The 18173-nt window shown below is 35.0% G+C and overlaps 2 protein-coding genes across 2 annotated transcripts in view; both read right to left on the bottom strand.

The window, feature by feature from the left end:
* Dnah14 (dynein axonemal heavy chain 14) overlaps window positions 1-18173 on the bottom strand; it is a 376944-nt gene that overhangs the window by 75896 nt on the left and 282875 nt on the right. The window contains exons 61-65 of the mRNA XM_046419847.2: window positions 15221-15380; window positions 11139-11270; window positions 10678-10773; window positions 3614-3754; window positions 1951-2166 (exon numbers count right to left, since the gene is read on the bottom strand). Coding sequence (XP_046275803.1) covers window positions 1951-2166; window positions 3614-3754; window positions 10678-10773; window positions 11139-11270; window positions 15221-15380 — 745 coding nt within the window. The remainder of the gene's footprint in view (window positions 1-1950; window positions 2167-3613; window positions 3755-10677; window positions 10774-11138; window positions 11271-15220; window positions 15381-18173) is intronic.
* Window positions 12950-13951, bottom strand: LOC124076108 (small integral membrane protein 30-like). The gene has a single exon (XM_046419899.2). The coding sequence runs from the start codon at window positions 13801-13803 to the stop codon at window positions 13624-13626; it is 180 nt and encodes a 59-aa protein (XP_046275855.1). The 5' UTR covers window positions 13804-13951; the 3' UTR covers window positions 12950-13623.

Below are 18173 nucleotides of genomic sequence, written 5' to 3'. Positions count from 1 at the left end.
GACACTTCTCAGAGGAGGACATACAATCAATCAACAAGTACATGAAAAAATGCTCACCATCACTAGCAGTCAGAGAAATGCAAATCAAAACCACCCTAAGATACCATCTCACTCCAGTAAGATTGGCAGCCATTATGAAGTCAAACAACAACAAGTGCTGGAGAGGATGTGGGGAAAAGGGTACTCTTGTACATTGCTGGTGGGACTGCAAACTGGTGCGGCCAATTTGGAAAGCAGTATGGAGATTCCTGGGAAAGCTGGGAATGGAACCACCATTTGACCCAGCTATTGCCCTTCTCGGACTATTCCCTGAAGACCTTAAAAGAGCTTACTACAGGGATACTGCTACATCGATGTTCATAGCAGCACAATTCACAATTGCTAGACTGTGGAACCAACCCAGATGCCCTTCAATAGATGAATGGATAAAAAAATGTGGCATTTATACACGATGGAGTATTATACAGCACTAAAAAATGACAAAATCATGGAATTTGCAGGGAAATCGATGGCACTAGAGCAGATTATGCTTAGTGAAGCTAGCCAATCCCTAAAAAACAAATACCAAATGTCTTCTTTGATATAATGAGAGCAACTAAGAACAAAGCAGGGAGGAAGAGCAGGAAGAAAAGATTAACATTAAACAGATACATGAGGTGGGAGGGAAAGGGAGAGAAAAGGGAAATTGCATGGTAATGGAGGGAGATCCTCATTGTTATACAAAATTACATATAAGAGGTTGTGAGGGGAATGGGAAAATAAACAAGGAGAGAAATGAATTACAGTAGATGTGGTAGAGAGAGAAGATGGGAGGGGAGGGGAGGGGAGATAGTAGAGGATAGGAAAGGTAGCAGAATACAACAGTTACTAATAGGGCATTATGTAAAAATGTAGATGTGTAACTGACGTGATTCTGCAATCTGTATTTGGGGTAAAATTGGGAGTTCAAAACCCACTTGAATCAAATGTATGAAATATGATATGTCAAGAGCTTTGTAATGTTTTGAACAACCAATAAAAAAAATTTGAAATTAGGTTATTAGGTACAAATTTAGAATTATTAACATTCTTGGAGAATTAAACCAATTCTTAAAGTAAAGAAAGCTTAATTAGTTCTAGTGATCTTTTTTTTTTTCTTGCCTAAAGTCTATTTTGTCCTTTAAAAAAAATCTATGGTAAATTTTCTCCAAGTTTCTGATTTTCAACTTTTGTTTTAGGTATGTCCTTTCTAAACAATATATGGTTTCTGTTTTGTACTTTAGCTTATACTATTATATAGCTTTAAAATTTCTGACTTTTAATTGGTGTATTTAAATCTAACATAATAACTGACATATTTGGGTTTAAATTAGTTATTAGAATTATGAAAATGAGAAGCCAATATTTGCTTTTGAGAATTCATAGTTTGGTTAGTCAATTTAAGAAGAATTATCAGTGAGGAATCCAATCGAAAATTATTCTCTGAGGATTAAAAAAAGTAGGTACATTTCTTTTTTATCTTCTAGACATCAGCATAGAATTTACATAAATACATGAAAAGTATTGATAAATGTAGGTCTGTATTTTGTGCTATAGCTAAGAATGCTCCCTAGGGTTCAATAAATTCACTAATTTTACTAGTGAAAGGCATTTTAGTGAGAGAAATAAGCAAGATTAAAATGGAGATAATATTGTTTAAATTTTGCTCAAATGGTGACAAATAGGACAGATATAACTAATTAAAGCATTAGAGTTATGTTAAAAAATGAAGTACCTTATATATAATCAGAGATATGATAACTTATGATTTAATGGTGTAGTAAGAATTGTAATGCAAAAATAAATAAATTTTAAAAAAGTAAAGCCTGAAAGAAACTCTAATATTTTCAGTTATGCAAATATTTTTGGGTAAAGATCCAATCCCCCCAACAATAATAACCACTTAGCTGGGTAATAGAAATATATTACCACCTCAGGTTCTTGTGCCATCGCTTCAATTAAAGAAAAGTTGGAAGACAAGGAAATGTTGTTTTCAATGCAAAATTTCTCCCATTTATTCACAATCAGCTGGCGGAATTCTGGTGTTAAAACTCCACTGTAGACGATGCATGCTGCTGATAGCAGCATGTCACCCAGGATCCTCTCTAGCTTGTTATCGATGTGATTGATTATTTCTTGCCACCGAGCCTAAATATCAAGATAAAAAGGAGTTAGTGGATAGAAAATATACTATGATGAAACATTTACGATGAAGACCATTAATGATGGTCTTCAATCTGGATATATCATTACTATTAATATTACTGTTTCTAGTTGTAGTTGTATGAAAGCTAATTATAGATAACATTTTAAAAAGAATTGTTTTCTGGGAGGAATACTAGTCCTGTTCCTGGGTTTGTCAATAATGTCATATTTACTGAGATATACAGCCATTTCAAATCCTTTGTGTAATAAAGCAGGGTAATTTTGAAAATATCAATTCACTATGCTATTAATGGTATTCAGTAATAATAATCAACATTTACCAAATCTTTAATCATCTGTCAGACACTTTACTTTGAAAATCTTATTTGACACCTTCAATATTTTGTTAAACAAGTGCTATTGACTTCACTTTAATATGAAGAAGTAGAAGTTTAGAGAAGTTAAACAGCTAGCTCAAGATCATGAAGCTTCTGATAGGTGTAGCTGGGATCTGAACTCAGATTCTCTGGCTGCAGAGCTTCCTTCTCCAATAATATACATCCTTGATTGGCCAATGAATAAAGCATGGTAAGCAAGAGCCCTCTCTTCTGGAAGCTTAAAATCTAGAGTACTGATGATGTTCCCCTGCTTGTCAGCAAAACTCAGGAACATCAGCCAACTTTTGAGTGCTATAATCTCCTTTTGACTGGCATGATTGCATATAAGAATCTCCTTCTCCCTTCTGGAAGAATCATCATGATATGCATTTATCTAAATAATTAAACTAAATTATCTTGAGTTTTAGAATATCCTTTGAGATATAGAGGAGGCAAATTAGTTAGATGAGAAAGAAAAAAAAATGAGATTAAAGGTGGCAGAAGATTGACAGACAAAAGTGAAAATGTCTTTTTCCATCCTAAAGATATTACCTTGCTTTTGGCCCCCCTCTTTCTTGTGTTCAAATTGGGTTTGTCTAGTGCCAGGGAAGGAAAACTCATGACATACTGATTGAACCGTTTACTTTGGGCCTCATCAGACACAAATGTGCTGATATATATTTACAAAAAAATTTATTTGTAGTTGTAGATAGACAGTAGGTCTTTATTTTATTTGTTTTTTAAATTTTTATGTGGTGCTAAGTATCAAACCCAGTGCTTCACATGTGCTAGGCAAGCACTCTGCCACTGAGCTACAGCCCCAGCCCAATGTGCTGATATTTTAAGAATAAGAGAAACTAGCTCAGATCTTTGTAGTCTGTTTACTTCTCTTTTAAGACTAATTCAACAAGATTCCTTTCTTTTATCTAGTGAATATGTTGTTGAAGTAGATAAGAAGTTTGACAGGGAGATAGTTTTAGGAGACATGCAACATAGCCTGCATTGAAATAGCATCAGGTTTGTTGAGTCCAGAAAAAATTAATGATGGCTATATAAATCAAGGGAATTCATGCCTTCTCCTCGTCTAGGACAGTCAGCAAAATAGCTGCACATTGCAAGCGCTTGGTGACCAATTTTTTCCGATTTGCTAATAGTTGTTTTTCAGCAACAATATCTTTGTAGGCCGCCTGCAGAAACTGCAAGTGTTCTTCAATCTGAAACACAATGGATTTGTTATTGAGAAACAATCTTACTCTCATTTTATTTCAAGAATTTATCTGTTATTTATATCTAAATATAGAGTGGAACCATTTCATTTTCACATCCTGGATGGATTATATTATCAATGAAAATGTACACTGTAGAAATGAAGTGATCCCTTTTGATATTAAACTTTGTATTTTAAAATACCATTTCCCTTCCTCAATAGACTTTCTTGGAATCCTAGTATTTGAAGAATCATCTCTTTCTGATTTATATTTTTTCACAAAGAATTTTATATCATATCTAGGTTTTTTCTTAAAGAAAATGGCAGATTTTTTGTTGTTGTTTTTTTTTTTACTCCAAATACACTGAGCAGACCAGAGAAATGAATGAGTTTTTTAGTTAGGATGACGGAACGAAGGAACTGTTAAAACTATCCCTAGGATATCCATAGAAAACATATTTTCAGGATTAGCTGATAAAATAATATCTTGACAACACTTCGGCTTCAAAGAATTTGGTGACCTCTTCTCTAAGTAATTGACTGAAGAGTTTTGCTCCAGTTAATAAAAGCTTTCACAATCTGGGCCCAATCTTCCATCCCAGTTTCATCTCTTTTATTACTCTTTCCCAATTCTAGAACTCTGCAGCACATTGGTTCATTCTATACCTCCCAAGCATTCTCTAAGTTTTCTTGTTTCTGGGATTGCCAAATCACATTCTTCCCTTATTCTTGGGCTCTTCCCTTAAAGGGATGTAAATTGTAGGCATTCTTTAAAATCCTGACCAATTTCTAGTCTTGTTAAATCCAGACTGATGCAACTGTTTTGTAGCAGTCCTTTGAGGAGTAATCACAAATTGCCATTTGTTGTCTCATGAGCTGTGGTCTTACAGTCTTAATAACCTTTCTATTGTAATTTTTAGTTTTGAAAATTTTTATGTCTTCTCAAAATCTTTGAAACCAGGATGCAATAGTGCAGATCTGGAATGTCCTCCAAAGGCCAATAATGTGAAGGCTTGGTCCCCAGCTTGGCACTATTGGGAGGTGATAGAATCATATAGAGGTGGAATCTAATGAGAGTAACTTACATCACTGGGGGCATGCTCTTAAAGGTGACATTGGGACCCAGGCCCCCTTCCTCTTTATCTTTGCTTCATGGTTGCCATGAAGTGATCATAAGCCCCTATGCCACATGCTCCCATCATAATGTACTGTGTCACCACACGCCAAAAGCACTGCTGCAACCATGGATTGAAAGACTGAAACCTCTGAAACTATGAATCTGAATAAACCTTTTCCTCTATTAAGGTGATTACCTCAGGTATTTTGTTACAGTATTGGAAAGCTGGAGACTTGAACCTGGTATATACATTTAATTGTATAGACAGAATTGTGCTTATTGTAATTTATAATTTCTCCTATTTTAAAGATATTATCTTGGTGAATACATATGTACATTTATATATATATGTATATATGTACATATATGTATGCATATTGGTGTATATATACATATATGTATAATATACACACACATATGTGAACACACACCCATATTTTACAAAAACATACACATTAAATACTTTGGGCATGCTTATGCTAATAACTTAGAATTTATTCCTGGTTTACCCACAATAATTATTCAGTTGTTTGTACTTTTATGTATGTTTTTTGTTTTCTTGCTCATTTCAATTGTTTTGATTCCACTGAGGAAACCATTTCTTTGTTACTCATGGCCTAGTCATTTAAATATTAATGTATAGGACCTAGCCACTAAGCTGAACACTTGAGATGTCTATAATTTTTGCACTTGAGGAGTGACTGGAAGGTCTGAGGGTGGGCTCCTGCTGCCTTTGGGGCAGGTATTAGTCATTGGGTATCTGAAATATCTGTGCCTCATTTGTTAAGTGGGGGCTTACAATAACATTCATCCTGGAGATGGTGTTAGGATTAAATTGACTAATACAGGTAAAATGCTTAGAATAGTTAAGTGTTCAGGAAGTTAACTGTTACTGTGGTAGCTGACTGATGTCATGAAAGATGATGGCTGAGGCTTAATACAAGTTTACACCTAGGAGTCAGCCTGGTGCAGCACAACCCTATACACAACTGCCACATCTGCCAGCAAGTCTCCTCACTGGCTATAAACTGCCTGTTTTTATTCTTTGACAATTTTTTTTCTGTTGAGCTATTCATTTTTTTATTTGAGCATTTTACAAATTATGAAACTGTATCTGATGTATATGTATTTGCAAATATTTTCCTCACTTTGCTCTTTGTCTTTATCTAGGACTTATTTTGCACTTTGAAAATTTTATTACATTTAATCATTATATTTAAAACATTATTTTGAAAAATTCCAAAAAAATCTGCTGGCATTTCAACTGTAATCACACCAAGTTCATGGATTAATATAGGGAACTTAAAAATCTTTTGAATATTGTTTTATTTGGTTGAGCTTTATAGTATTTTATATTGATACTGCACATTCTATAATAAAGCTCATTCCTAGATATTTTATATTTCTGGTTACTATTATAAATGAGATTGTTTTCTTTCACTATGTCTTCTGACTGGTAGGAAAACTACTGCTATTGAATGTTAATTTTAATGTGTAAACCTTAGCAAAATCTCTTTTTGCTTATAGTTGTGTTTGAAATCTCTTGAATTTTCTAGGTCTTAGAAAATATTATAGACTGAGTGTTTGTGTCCCTCCTGAATTCATGTGTTGAGATTCAAGCCCTGAATATGGTGATATTAGCAGGTGAATCCTTTGGGAGGTAAGTATTCCAGTAAACAAGTGTGAAGCCTTGTTTATGGAATGGGTGGCCTTATAAAAAAGACCAAGAAAGTCCCCTCATCCTTTCTGCCTTATCAAATGTCTGTGAACCAGGAGGTGGGCCTTCACCAGACAATGAATCTTCTGGCATCTTGATCTTGGACTTCCTAGCTTCCTAAATGGTGTTTATAAACTACTCACTTTGTGGTATTTTATTATAGCAGCCCAAACAGACTAAGCCAAAGTAATGCCTCTTCTTCACAATTTTAAAAGAGTTTGAGAGACTGGTGATGATTCTTTAAATGTTTAGTAGAAATGTTTAGTAAAGTCATCTGTTCCATGATTTTTTTTTTCTTTTTTTTTGTGGTGCTGGGGATTGAACCCAGGGCTTTGTGCATGCGAGGGAAGCACTCTACCAGTTGAGCTATTTCCTCAGCCTCTTTATTTTGATTATATATCTGTCAAGATTTTCTTTTTCTTCTTGAGTCAGTTTAGATAATTTCAGTGTTTCAAGGAATTTTTCCATTTTTTCTATATCATCTACTTTGTTGATGAGTAATTAGCTGTAGTATGAAGACTTAAGAAAATCTTCTTTTTAAAAAAAATCTTTATAAGTAGTAGTGTCTCACTTTCATTTCTGATTTTACTATCTTCTCTCTCTTTGTCTCAAATAGAGGTGTGTTAGCTTTGAAGACATTTCTTTTTATTTAAATCAACCTTTGGTTTAATTGATTTTATTGTTTTTCTATCCTCTACTTTGTCTCTGCTCTAATCATTATTATTTCTTTCCTTCTGCTTGCTTTTAGTTTCATCTGTTTTTTTTTTCTAGTTCCTTAAGGTATAAAGTTAGGTTTTGACTTGAGATCATCTTTTTTTTTTTTAAATTCATATAGTTTTTAGTTGTAGATGGACACAACTTTTTATTTATTTATTTATTTTTATGTGGTGCTGAGGATTGAACTCAGTGCTTCACATGTGCTAGGCAAGTGCTCTACCACTGAGCCACAAGGCAAGCCTGAGATCTTTTTTTAATGTAGGCATTTACTATTATAAATTTCTCTCTAAGCACTGCCTTTGGAGTATCTCGTAAGTTTTGGTATGTTGTATTTCCATTTTAATTTTTCTCTGAGTATTTTATGATTTCCCTTATTTGACCCACTGATTTTTTAAGTATGTTATTTCACTTCTACATATTTGTGAATTTTCCAGTTTTCCCATTATTGATTTAAAATTTCACCCTATTATGATCAGAATATCTACTCTACATGCTATTTGTCAATTTAAAATCTATTGAGACTTATTTTGTGGACTAACATATGATCTGTCCTGAAGAATCTCTCATGAGCCCCTCAGAAGGACATGTATTCTGTTGTTGGTAGAGTATTTTGTAAATGTCCATTAAATCTAATTGCTTTATTGTGTTTAGTTCTTTACTTCCTTAATAGAGCCAAGTAAGAATACTAGTTGTTCTGCTAGAAGAAAACACAGGTCAACACTCTAACATATTAGACAGGCATTGACTTCCTTAGCAAGACCCCAAAAGCTCAAGAAATAAAACCAAGAATCAATAAATGGGAAAGCATTAAATTAAAAAGCTTCTGCACAGCAAAGGAAATGATAAGGAGAATGAAGAGAGAATCGGCAGGAGAAAAAATATGCTAGCTGCTCCTCTGACAGGGGATTAATATCCAGAATATATAAAGAACTCAAAAAGCTTAGCACCAAGGAAATAAATTATCCAATCAAGAAATGGGCAAAAGAACTAAACAGACATTTCTCAAAAGAAGAAACACAAATGGTCAACAAATATATGAAAAAAATTTTAACATCTCTAGCAATCAGGGAAATGCAAATCAAAACTACACTAAGATTTCATCTCACTCCAGTCAAATGGCAATTATTAAGAATATAAATAAGAATAAATGCTGGCAAAAATGTGGGGGAAAATGTATACTCATACATTGTTGATGGTCCTGCAAATTAATAAAAAACAGTATGGAGAGTCCAAAAAACAAAAACAAAAACAAACTAGGAATGGAACATCCATATGACCCAGCTATCCCACTCCATGGTATACATCCAAAGAACTAAAATCAGCATATTATAGTGATACAGACACATCAAGTTTATAGCAGTGCAACTCACTCTAACCAAGATATGGTACAGTCCTGGTGCCTGTCAATAGATGAATGGATCAATAAAATGTGGCATATATACACAATGAGTTTTACTCATCCATAAAGGAGAATAATATGGCACTTGCCAGTAAATGAATGGAACTGAAGAACATCAAGTTAAGAGAAATAAATTAGATTCAGAAAATCAAAGGGTCGAATGTTTTCTCTCCCCCTGCAGAAGCTAGAGGAAAGCAAGGGGGAGAAAAGTGGGATTCGGTAGTCACAAACATATAGGGAAGATCAATAGAGTAGAGGAAGGGGATTGAGAGGATGGGAAAGGGGAGGAAATGTGGAATAAAATTGACAAGATTATGCTATGTACATGCATAAATATACTCCAGCAAATTCCACCCTTATGTATATCTATAAAGCATTAATTAAAAATAAATAAATCAATGAGTGAAAGGAAGACCTGTAGAGGAAAGAGAATAGGTGAAGGGAGTAGAGGTGGAAATGGGGTAGGGGGTACCAGGATCTGAAATAAAGTAAGTTAAACTCCATGCATGTATGATTATGTCAAAATAAACCCAACTATTATATATAACTATAATACACCAATAAAAACAAAACAAAACAAAACAAAAAGCTAAGAAACAGAAAAACCAAGAACACTAATTGCTGCCCTATTCCTCAAGAATATCTCCCCCTATCCCCGCCCCCGCCCCCGCCCCGCCATTGCCCACCTTGTCTCCATACCCCTCTACAAACTCAGATGTAGGTCTCTGTTCTTGCCCATGACAAATGTCCATTCTGATTGGTGGTGCCTCTGGCACCTTGGTTGCTTAATATTTTGAATATCACTCCTTAATAGAAATATTTTATACTGTAGTAGTTGAACATGTGGTTTTAGAATTAGACAGACCCTACTAAGAATGTTTGCAGCATTGTTTTGGTAGCTGGAGATCTTGAACAGATTAACCAAATCTTTCAAATTTAGTTTTCTCATTTGTAAATATCTACTCCTGGATATTGTTTTGAGGATTAAATGAGAAAATGTATATAAAACACTAGCATAGTGCTTGGAACACAGCAGCATTAAAAAATATTAGCTGTTATCACACCTATCAAAGTAAAACTATATAGATAAAATATTAGCAATAAAATGATATATCAACATAAAACAAATTCTGTCCAAATTTGTTTAATCCTTCAAAAATGTTCAATACTATTTATATAACTGAGTTGTTAAGAAATGCCTGTGAGACCAGGCAGGTAGCATAAATGCTTGAAGTGGATTAGGGACTGATCATAGCCAACTATGAATATAGGGAATACAGGCTGGGTTGCCAGATCTGAGTTTTCAAGAGAAGATAGGGATTCAGAGTTAAATGAAATTCATAGATTTTTGAATGTAGATAATTGCATCAAAACATGTATGTGTGCAGGGGAGACTATATAGACCAAAAGATGTCAATGGACTGTTGCCATCTTTGAATTATATTACTTCACCTACTCTCAGAATGTATATGAAATACATAAATAATAGGGATATATAATAGGGATAAATATCAACTCTAGTTCTAGTTCTAATAATGATACTTTATTTTAATTTAAATCCAGACATTTAAGAAATAATCATGCCTTTATAAAGTAAAAGAGTAAACTATATAAACAGGCTAAATACAGATTTTTAGGAATTCAGGTGGGTACTGGTTACATATTTGGTAGACTAAAGTTCTAAAGATTTCATGGGAGAAATTTGGTAAAATGCAAATTAAAATGTTATTGCAAATTAATATGTTAATAATTAACATATTGAAGGTTTTAGCAGACACAAAGAACTTTCTTTAATAAGCTCTACTGAGATAATAACTTTTCTGGGGGGTGGTGCTGGGATGAACCAGGGCCTCTACATATGGTAGGCAAGCATTCTGCAATTGAGCTATCCCCTCAGTGCCCTGAGAAAATGACTATTTTCTGGTATTTTTGTATATTTCAGAAAGGTATTAAGAATTTAACAAGTAAAAAAATTCTTACCAGCTGCAAACCTCTCTGTTTTTCAGCCAACCTTTGTTGTGCAATTTTAAGAACACTTTGAGCTTCAGCCACTTGGTTTTGTTTAGGGACTACCACCTTAAAGAGAATGCCAGAATATTTAGGTATTGAAAAAGTCAAGTTTACTATTAAGAATGCCACTAACCATGAAAGATTTATAAGTGTCAACCGTTAAAATAAACTTTCCTGGAATTTCCTATGTGTGCATAGGGGATATAAAGTAGCTTACTATGGTAACTAAAATAAATAAAATGATACATGATTGTTTTCAGAGAAAAATGTAATAGGAGCACTTGACATCTGTGTGAGTTAGTATAATGTATTTGATTAAAATGGATTTCATTAGGCATTCTTTCCACAGAAGTTCATTTTAAAAATCATTTCTGGAACTTTTTGGCATATCACTTTTAAATCATCACAGAGATTAAGGAGAAAAAGCATACCTTCCGTACTTCATGGTAGTCGTTCAAAGCTATAACCCACTGGCACATTGAGCGGCAAGCAACAGAAATCAGAGCAAGTTTGGTTGGGTTGAAATCAGGCAAGCTTAAAATTTTTTTCAGTTTCAGGAAAACCTAGAGAAAATATACATGTTACATGAGAAAGAAATATTATTGATCTAGTTTTCCCCAATGTACAATAGAATGAATGAAACTTTAGTTCCTATAAAAAAGACTCAACTACTTGTTAATTGCAGAAGCAGACATATCTGTCTAGGTTACAAAATAGCCCTAGGTCAGGAAGAGAAAACCCTCTTTACTGAAAAACTGCTACTGCTATTGTTCAGTAGCTTTGTTATGGTTTTTCAAAAGGAACTCTAGCTTTTGGAAATATGGTATACAAGGAGGCCTGAAGTCCCCTGGTACTCCATTTTGAGATGACTATGTTCTGTCCTCACAACCTTCACTGGTTTGACTACACATTCAGTGGTTTGACTACTTCAAGATGATGGGATGGCCTGGGGCATACTGAGGCCCACTGAGGATGATCTCTCACTTAGCTATGTCATGTGCTCATAGATCCACTTCAGCTAAATGGTAACACTTAGAGTTAGGTATATAGAATTTCTCATCTCTTTCTGGGAGCCATATTTGGAATGAAGTCTTTCTCCAACTGAGATTCCTTTTCCCTTTCCAACCAGGCAACTCCTCTCTTGCCTGAAGAACAGAACCACTTCCTGAATAATTTAGATGCCAAGTGGTCCATTCTCAAATTATTGGTTTCTTATTATTACTTAACATACTGCTAGGCTTTTAAAATATTTCATTTGTTGTTTTTAGATATACATGCCAGTAGGGTATATTTTGACATATTATATACACATGGAGTACAACCCATTCCAATTAGGATCCCATTCTTGTGGTTGTCCATTATGTGGAGTTATACCTATCGTGTATTCATATATGAACATAGGAAAGTTATGTCTGATTCATTCTACTGTCTTTCCTATTCCTATCTCCTCCTTCCTTCCCTTCATTCTCCTTTGTCTAATCCAATGAGCTTCTATACTTCTCCACCCCCGCTACCTTCCCTTGTTATGGGTTAGCATCCACATATCAGAGAGAACATTCTGTCTTTGGTTTTGTGAGACTGGCTTATTTCACCTAGCATGATATTCTCCAGTTCCATCTATTTACCAGCAAATGCCATAATTTCATTCTTCTTTTTGGCTAAATAATATTCCATTGTGTATATGCACCACAATTTCTTTATCCATTCATCTATTGAAGGGGCACCTAGGTTGGTTCCATAGCTTAGCTATTGTGAATTGAGCTGCTATGAATATTGATGTGGCTACATAATTATATTATGCTGATTTTAAGTCCTTTTGGTATATACCAAGGAGTGGGATAACTGGGCCAGATAGTGGTTCCATTTCAAGTTTTCTGAGGAATCTCCATACTGCTTTTCAGAGTGTTTGCACCAATTTTCAGTCCTACCAGCAATGTATGAGTGTACCTTTTTCCCCACATCCTTGCCAACATTTGTTCTTTAAATGAGCTATTAATTACTTTTAGCTTAAAAAATATACCTAAACAAAATCGTAGGGGATCATATTTGCTAAGTATTGTCCAGACAGTGAATGTTTGTTGCACTAATTCATGAACAATATGGATATTGACACTAAATTCTGCTAAAAAATCACATTATTCATATACAACCCTGTACTTCCTATTAACACAGATCACCATCATACTAGTTAGCTGCCTAATTTATAATTTAATATCTATCTTCCCTGTTATTTTTTTTATTTTTTTTTACAACATAATGAGCTTGTATTTAATATAGTAATTCTCACCATGGAGATCTTAATTAATACAAAGGCCGTTTTGCTTACATTGAATCTCTTCCAATGTCAATATAACAGTGGCTTTTTTTAACATTAAATTTTTTCTCCATTTCAATATTAGATGCATTGAGTACATTTTTTTCAAAACTTTGTTTTCCCCCTAAAGATAAACATTTCAATTTTGGTTATTTGATATCTAAGTACAATATTAACTTGGGAGATAAAACAAACATGTAATAAAAACATGGAGAAAAAGACTCCTTAAGGACTCAGGAGGCAGTGACAACTCAACAGTGGAGATTTGTTAAGAGTCTGGGCAAGAGATTCCTCCTTCCTATTTCATATGCTTTGAGAATTCTTAAAACTACTACTTCTGTAAATTTACACTATCCCACATCTTTGACCTTTTTTCTAAGCAGCAAATACAATTTATAGGCTGCAGTTTTCAGTGCATTATTTGTTATAAAGAAAACATTTTTTTCTTCCATTTAACAAACATCCATTTGTCCCCATTTCATGGGAAACAACTAAGAATATGAAACCATTACTGTTCACTGGGAAATTCAGAGTAAAGCTCAGGTTTAATCTGAAGAAAACAAGTTTTCAGGGCGAAGTTTGATTCAGGAGGCCCTTGAAAGTTACATCTGTCCATTCCGCTTTCGTGCATACACACCAAGACAAGCACAAATGCCTGTAATGCTGAGAACCACACCTAACAAGAGAGCGATTGCATCTCTGGCTTCTACTGCTTCAACAACTGGCAGAACCAAAAGCAATGAAATGAGGACTAAGAGCAATTGTGTTGAAACTGAGGTCATGATGCTGGGATCTTGAAGACTTAAAGGTTCCAACGAAATGGCATATATAAAAATCTATCTGACTTGAAATATTCCCTTTTTGGAGCTCCGGAAGCTGAGGCTAAGAGAGTACACGTGACACCGCCTTCTGGGAAGCAGCCATTACAGGAATGGTCTATCTTCCCTGTTATAACAGAAGGAATAGGTTGGTCTTATAAACTACTCTGTCCTCATGTCTATTACAAGGAAGATGTTCCTTCAATGTTTATTGAATGACTTAATGATCACTCGCCCTTTCATCCAGGACATTGCCACTCATAAAGGCCAAATGCCACCTATGTAACAACAGGCTAGTAATGCTGCAATTAGTCTGCTTATGACCTTAGCGCTCAGTTCATCTGCTAATGTAATATCACAGTTTGGATATTCTCCCATCCTCAGTCATCAAACTTCACATTTTTAGGCATTTGATATAGCATTGACCACATTTTGGTACCAAAATCTGCATTAGATTCCTTTTGGCTACTATAATAAATTATCGCAAATTGAGTGACTTAAAACATTTTAAGTCTCTCACAATTCTAGAGGCTAGAAGTCTGAAATAGAGATGTAGGTAGGTTTCTAGTACCTTCCAGCTTCTGGGGCTCCTGGCATTACTAGCCTGTGGTTACATAGCTGGCATTTGGCCTTCTTTCTACTTCTATGTACTGTTTCTTGGTCTAGGCCTCTGTAACCTCTTGCTTATTCTGGCAGATCTTGTTTTTTTCTCTTTATGAGAGTCACCTGTCCAACCTGGCCTACCTCACTCTACTGGTGTCTTAAAATCTGCTGTTTGTCCAGGACTTTGGCCTTACTGGATGTTCTCCAGCAAATTTACATTCTTTTGAATTAAATCTGCTATAGCAAATATAGGAAATTCCAATAGATTTTTCAGAGTTATTTTCTTAAAATTTTTTATACCTTAATTTGTACTTCCCATCTCCTCACATATGGATTAATATTTGTAAAGCACTCAGAACAATGTCTTATACATGCTATTATATGAACACTTGTTACACAAATAATGCATTCATTGTGTGCTCATAATGTACTGCAATCCACCCAGAAAAACTCTCTCCGTCTGTTGTCCCGTTACTTTGCTAATCTTTATTATTTAAAGAGATTTAGAGACATGATATTTTTCCAATTTCAGGGACATGTTGCCTTTCCTTGACACTTCCAGGAAATCTATTAAGTTTGGTTATGCAGCTTGCTCTCTGATTTTCTAAATCTCACCATTGTCTTCTGCTTCTAATATATTTTTTCCTTTAAAAAGTTTTTATTTGAAAGTTTTTTTCACTTCTAATACATAATTCCAATTCTAATACTTCTATTTGACTCCATAGGTTATAAATATGAAAGGCATCTATTGTGCATTAATTAGGGAGTAAATGTTTACCTTATCAGGTATGTTGTCCTTGTCAAGATTAATCAGTTTCTTTAGAAAACCAGTTTCTGAAAGAAGCAGCTTTGCCGTTGCCCAGTTAGGTTTCTTTTGCAGAAGAATACATACTGCATTCATGACAGTCAGCACAAGGAAGGGAGGCTTTGTGTACACCCTGTAATAGGCAGTGAGAAGTAATCAACTTCAGGATGAAAAATCAAATGCATTCTGAAAACTCTCTCAGAAGAAAACACACACACACAGGTTTTTAACAGGAGTTATTTGGTTATCTTTTAAAATCTGAGTTTCTTTAGTAATTGGTTATCTTTGCTTTATGAAGATGAGAACCATAAATCTAAATATATAGAACATTTGAGTTAGAGACTAATTCGTTTTATTTAAAAAGTGTCCACTGCAGAGTCATTTAAAAATAGGAACATCCTATTCCTATGTGCCACTTTTCAGGAACAAATATTTGATGCAAAGTGAGGCCTGCTTATATTAGTCCTCTATTACTTCATACAAGGAGTCTGTCTTGGATCCTTACTGATTTACCCCAATCTGCGTTTTCTACGCTCTTTTTTCTTCCTTTAGTCACCGATACAAAGAGTGGCAAAGGATTATACTCTCATGGGGCCATCATTTACATTTTCATTATAAAAAACAGCAGCAAGGAAAGAGAATGAACTAAGTTGTGCATGTGCCAGATGTCTCTGCCACATGTCTGGGAATAGCAACAGAGATCATAATAGAAGCTGCCCTCATTTGGGTGGCATTTTGAAGTAAGTTAAAGGCACATTAGCACTATCACAAGAGAGACTCTTTAAAAACAAACAAACAAAGTATATGCAGGGAAATTTAAGGACAAGGCTGGTTTTCTTCAGCTTTTATAGTGCTAGGGCAGGGGAAGGAAACCTCTCAGTATGAAACTAGCCTTTATTGAGCAGTGTCTTAGGCAAGACTTTGTTCTGAGCATTGTAATTCATCCAGTCATTTCAACATCTACTGTCCCATTGCATAAAAGAGAAGCTCAGGCATAGGTCATACTGCTAGAAAGTGGCAGTGCCAGGATTTCAACCCGGGAAGCTTGGTACCAGAGCCATGCATGTAACCACCATGATACACTGCCCCTCCGAAATTAGCCTAGAGGGAATTTGGACTGATATCTCTGTCAGGAATATTTGCCACAGAAAAAATTGAGAGAGGAGAAGCTTCTGGGACAAAGTCACCAGGTATGGGGGGGTGAAGCCTAAATTGGAAAAGGATTGGCTTCTGTAATCACTCTGATGCCATCTCCTGACACTCCTTGCCCACTGAACTTTAGCCATCTTGGTCTTTTGTATTTCCTGAAGGCCACCAAGCACATGTTTACCATATCAATTTTGTGCTTTCCATTCCTTTGCTTGGAACACTATTCCTCTAGATATCTACCTACTTTACATAGAAACTTCATTCAGTTCTCTGTTCCAATGTTAATTTTCCAGAGAAGCTTTCTCTAGCTGTAACTTCAGTGCCTCAGTGCCTGGCACACAGTGTGTACTCAATATACTTGGCAAATGAAAGAAAAAATAAATGCATAGGAATGAATGCTTATGAATGAAGTAAAAAAGGAAAAGGACATTAAAAATTCACTCCCCTTTTCTGGCTTCTCTCTGTGCATTTGTTTTTCAACCTTAAGTGCATTAACTGCAGCATTGTGATAGGCTTCTTTGTGGTTGTTGGTTTTGGTACAGGGGATTGAACCCAGGACCTCTCTCATGCTGGGCAAGTACTCTCCCACTTAGCTACACACCTAGCCTGTATTTTAGTTATTTTGTTTTGTGACAGGATCTCTCTAAGTTGCCCAGGCTGACCCTGAATTTGTGATCCTGCTGCTTCAGCCTCCTGAGCAGTTGGAATTGCAGCATGTGCCATGGCACCTGGCTGTATGCTTTTGTCCTTTACCATAAAAAAAATTTGTTTAAAAAATACTTCTTTCTACTGTTTGATATCCTTATCACAAGATTTGATACAGTGTTATAAATACGATGGTAGATTTGTTCCATGTTTCCACATCTTTTACTGAAATATTACTTTGTAAAAAGAATAAAAACACATTCTAAGATATAACATGCAAACTCTCCTTATTTGTTCAATGGGAGAGCTCAAGTTAAAAATATGTCACTGACAGATTCAACTTAGAATCAACAGGATCAGATCTTTGTACTCTAAATTATTTAATTTCTTTCAGTATTTTCTTAGCATTTCTCTTTAATCACTACAATGTGTAGACTGGGAAAAGACACAGCAGGGGAAGCACTTCCCACAGCGACACCTTGTGATAACATCCAACACTGCAGTCTCAGAGGGGCAGCTATGCATTCCTACTATAGTCTCTCTACAGCTAAACTGGCTAAGTAGGGTGGCATAAATATTGTCCTCTTACTTTTGAAGCTACAGTTCAGGTAATACTGTATTTTACCAGTTCTAAGATGTAAATTTTACATCTCATAGGCTTGGATTCAGTTTATAACAAATGGCACATCATACTTTAATTGGCAGTATTTTTTTCTTTCTTAAAATAATAATATGCCTTACAATGGAATACAATAGAAGACACAGAGACAAATCAATAGAGATACAATCATCTGATAGATGTGTCGAAGGAAAAGATACTTTTTAAAACAAATCATACTGGGAAAACTGGATATCCATATGTAGAAGAGTGAAACTTTGTCCCTATATCTCATTGCAGGAGTCAAAGTGGATCAAACACCTAGGCAGTAGACCAGAAACTTTGCAGTTGCTAGAAGAAAACATGGAATTGACACTCCCAAGATATTGGCACAGGCACCAATTTCCTTAACAAGACCTTTAAAGCCCAAGAAATAAAACCAAGAATCAATACGTAGAACGGCATCAAATTAAAAAGCTACTGCCTAGCAAAGGAAATGATTAAAAGTATGAAGAGAGAGCCTACAGAATGGGA

The sequence above is a fragment of the Marmota monax genome, unplaced genomic scaffold (assembly GCF_021218885.2).
Source record: "Marmota monax isolate L192 unplaced genomic scaffold, Marmota_monax_Labrador192_F-V1.1 WCK01_AAM20220418_F8-fsc00153, whole genome shotgun sequence".
Classification (NCBI taxonomy): Eukaryota; Metazoa; Chordata; class Mammalia; order Rodentia; family Sciuridae; genus Marmota; species Marmota monax.
The sequence above is the reverse complement of the archived record's forward strand: the minus strand, read 5'-3'. Positions and strand labels throughout refer to the sequence as shown.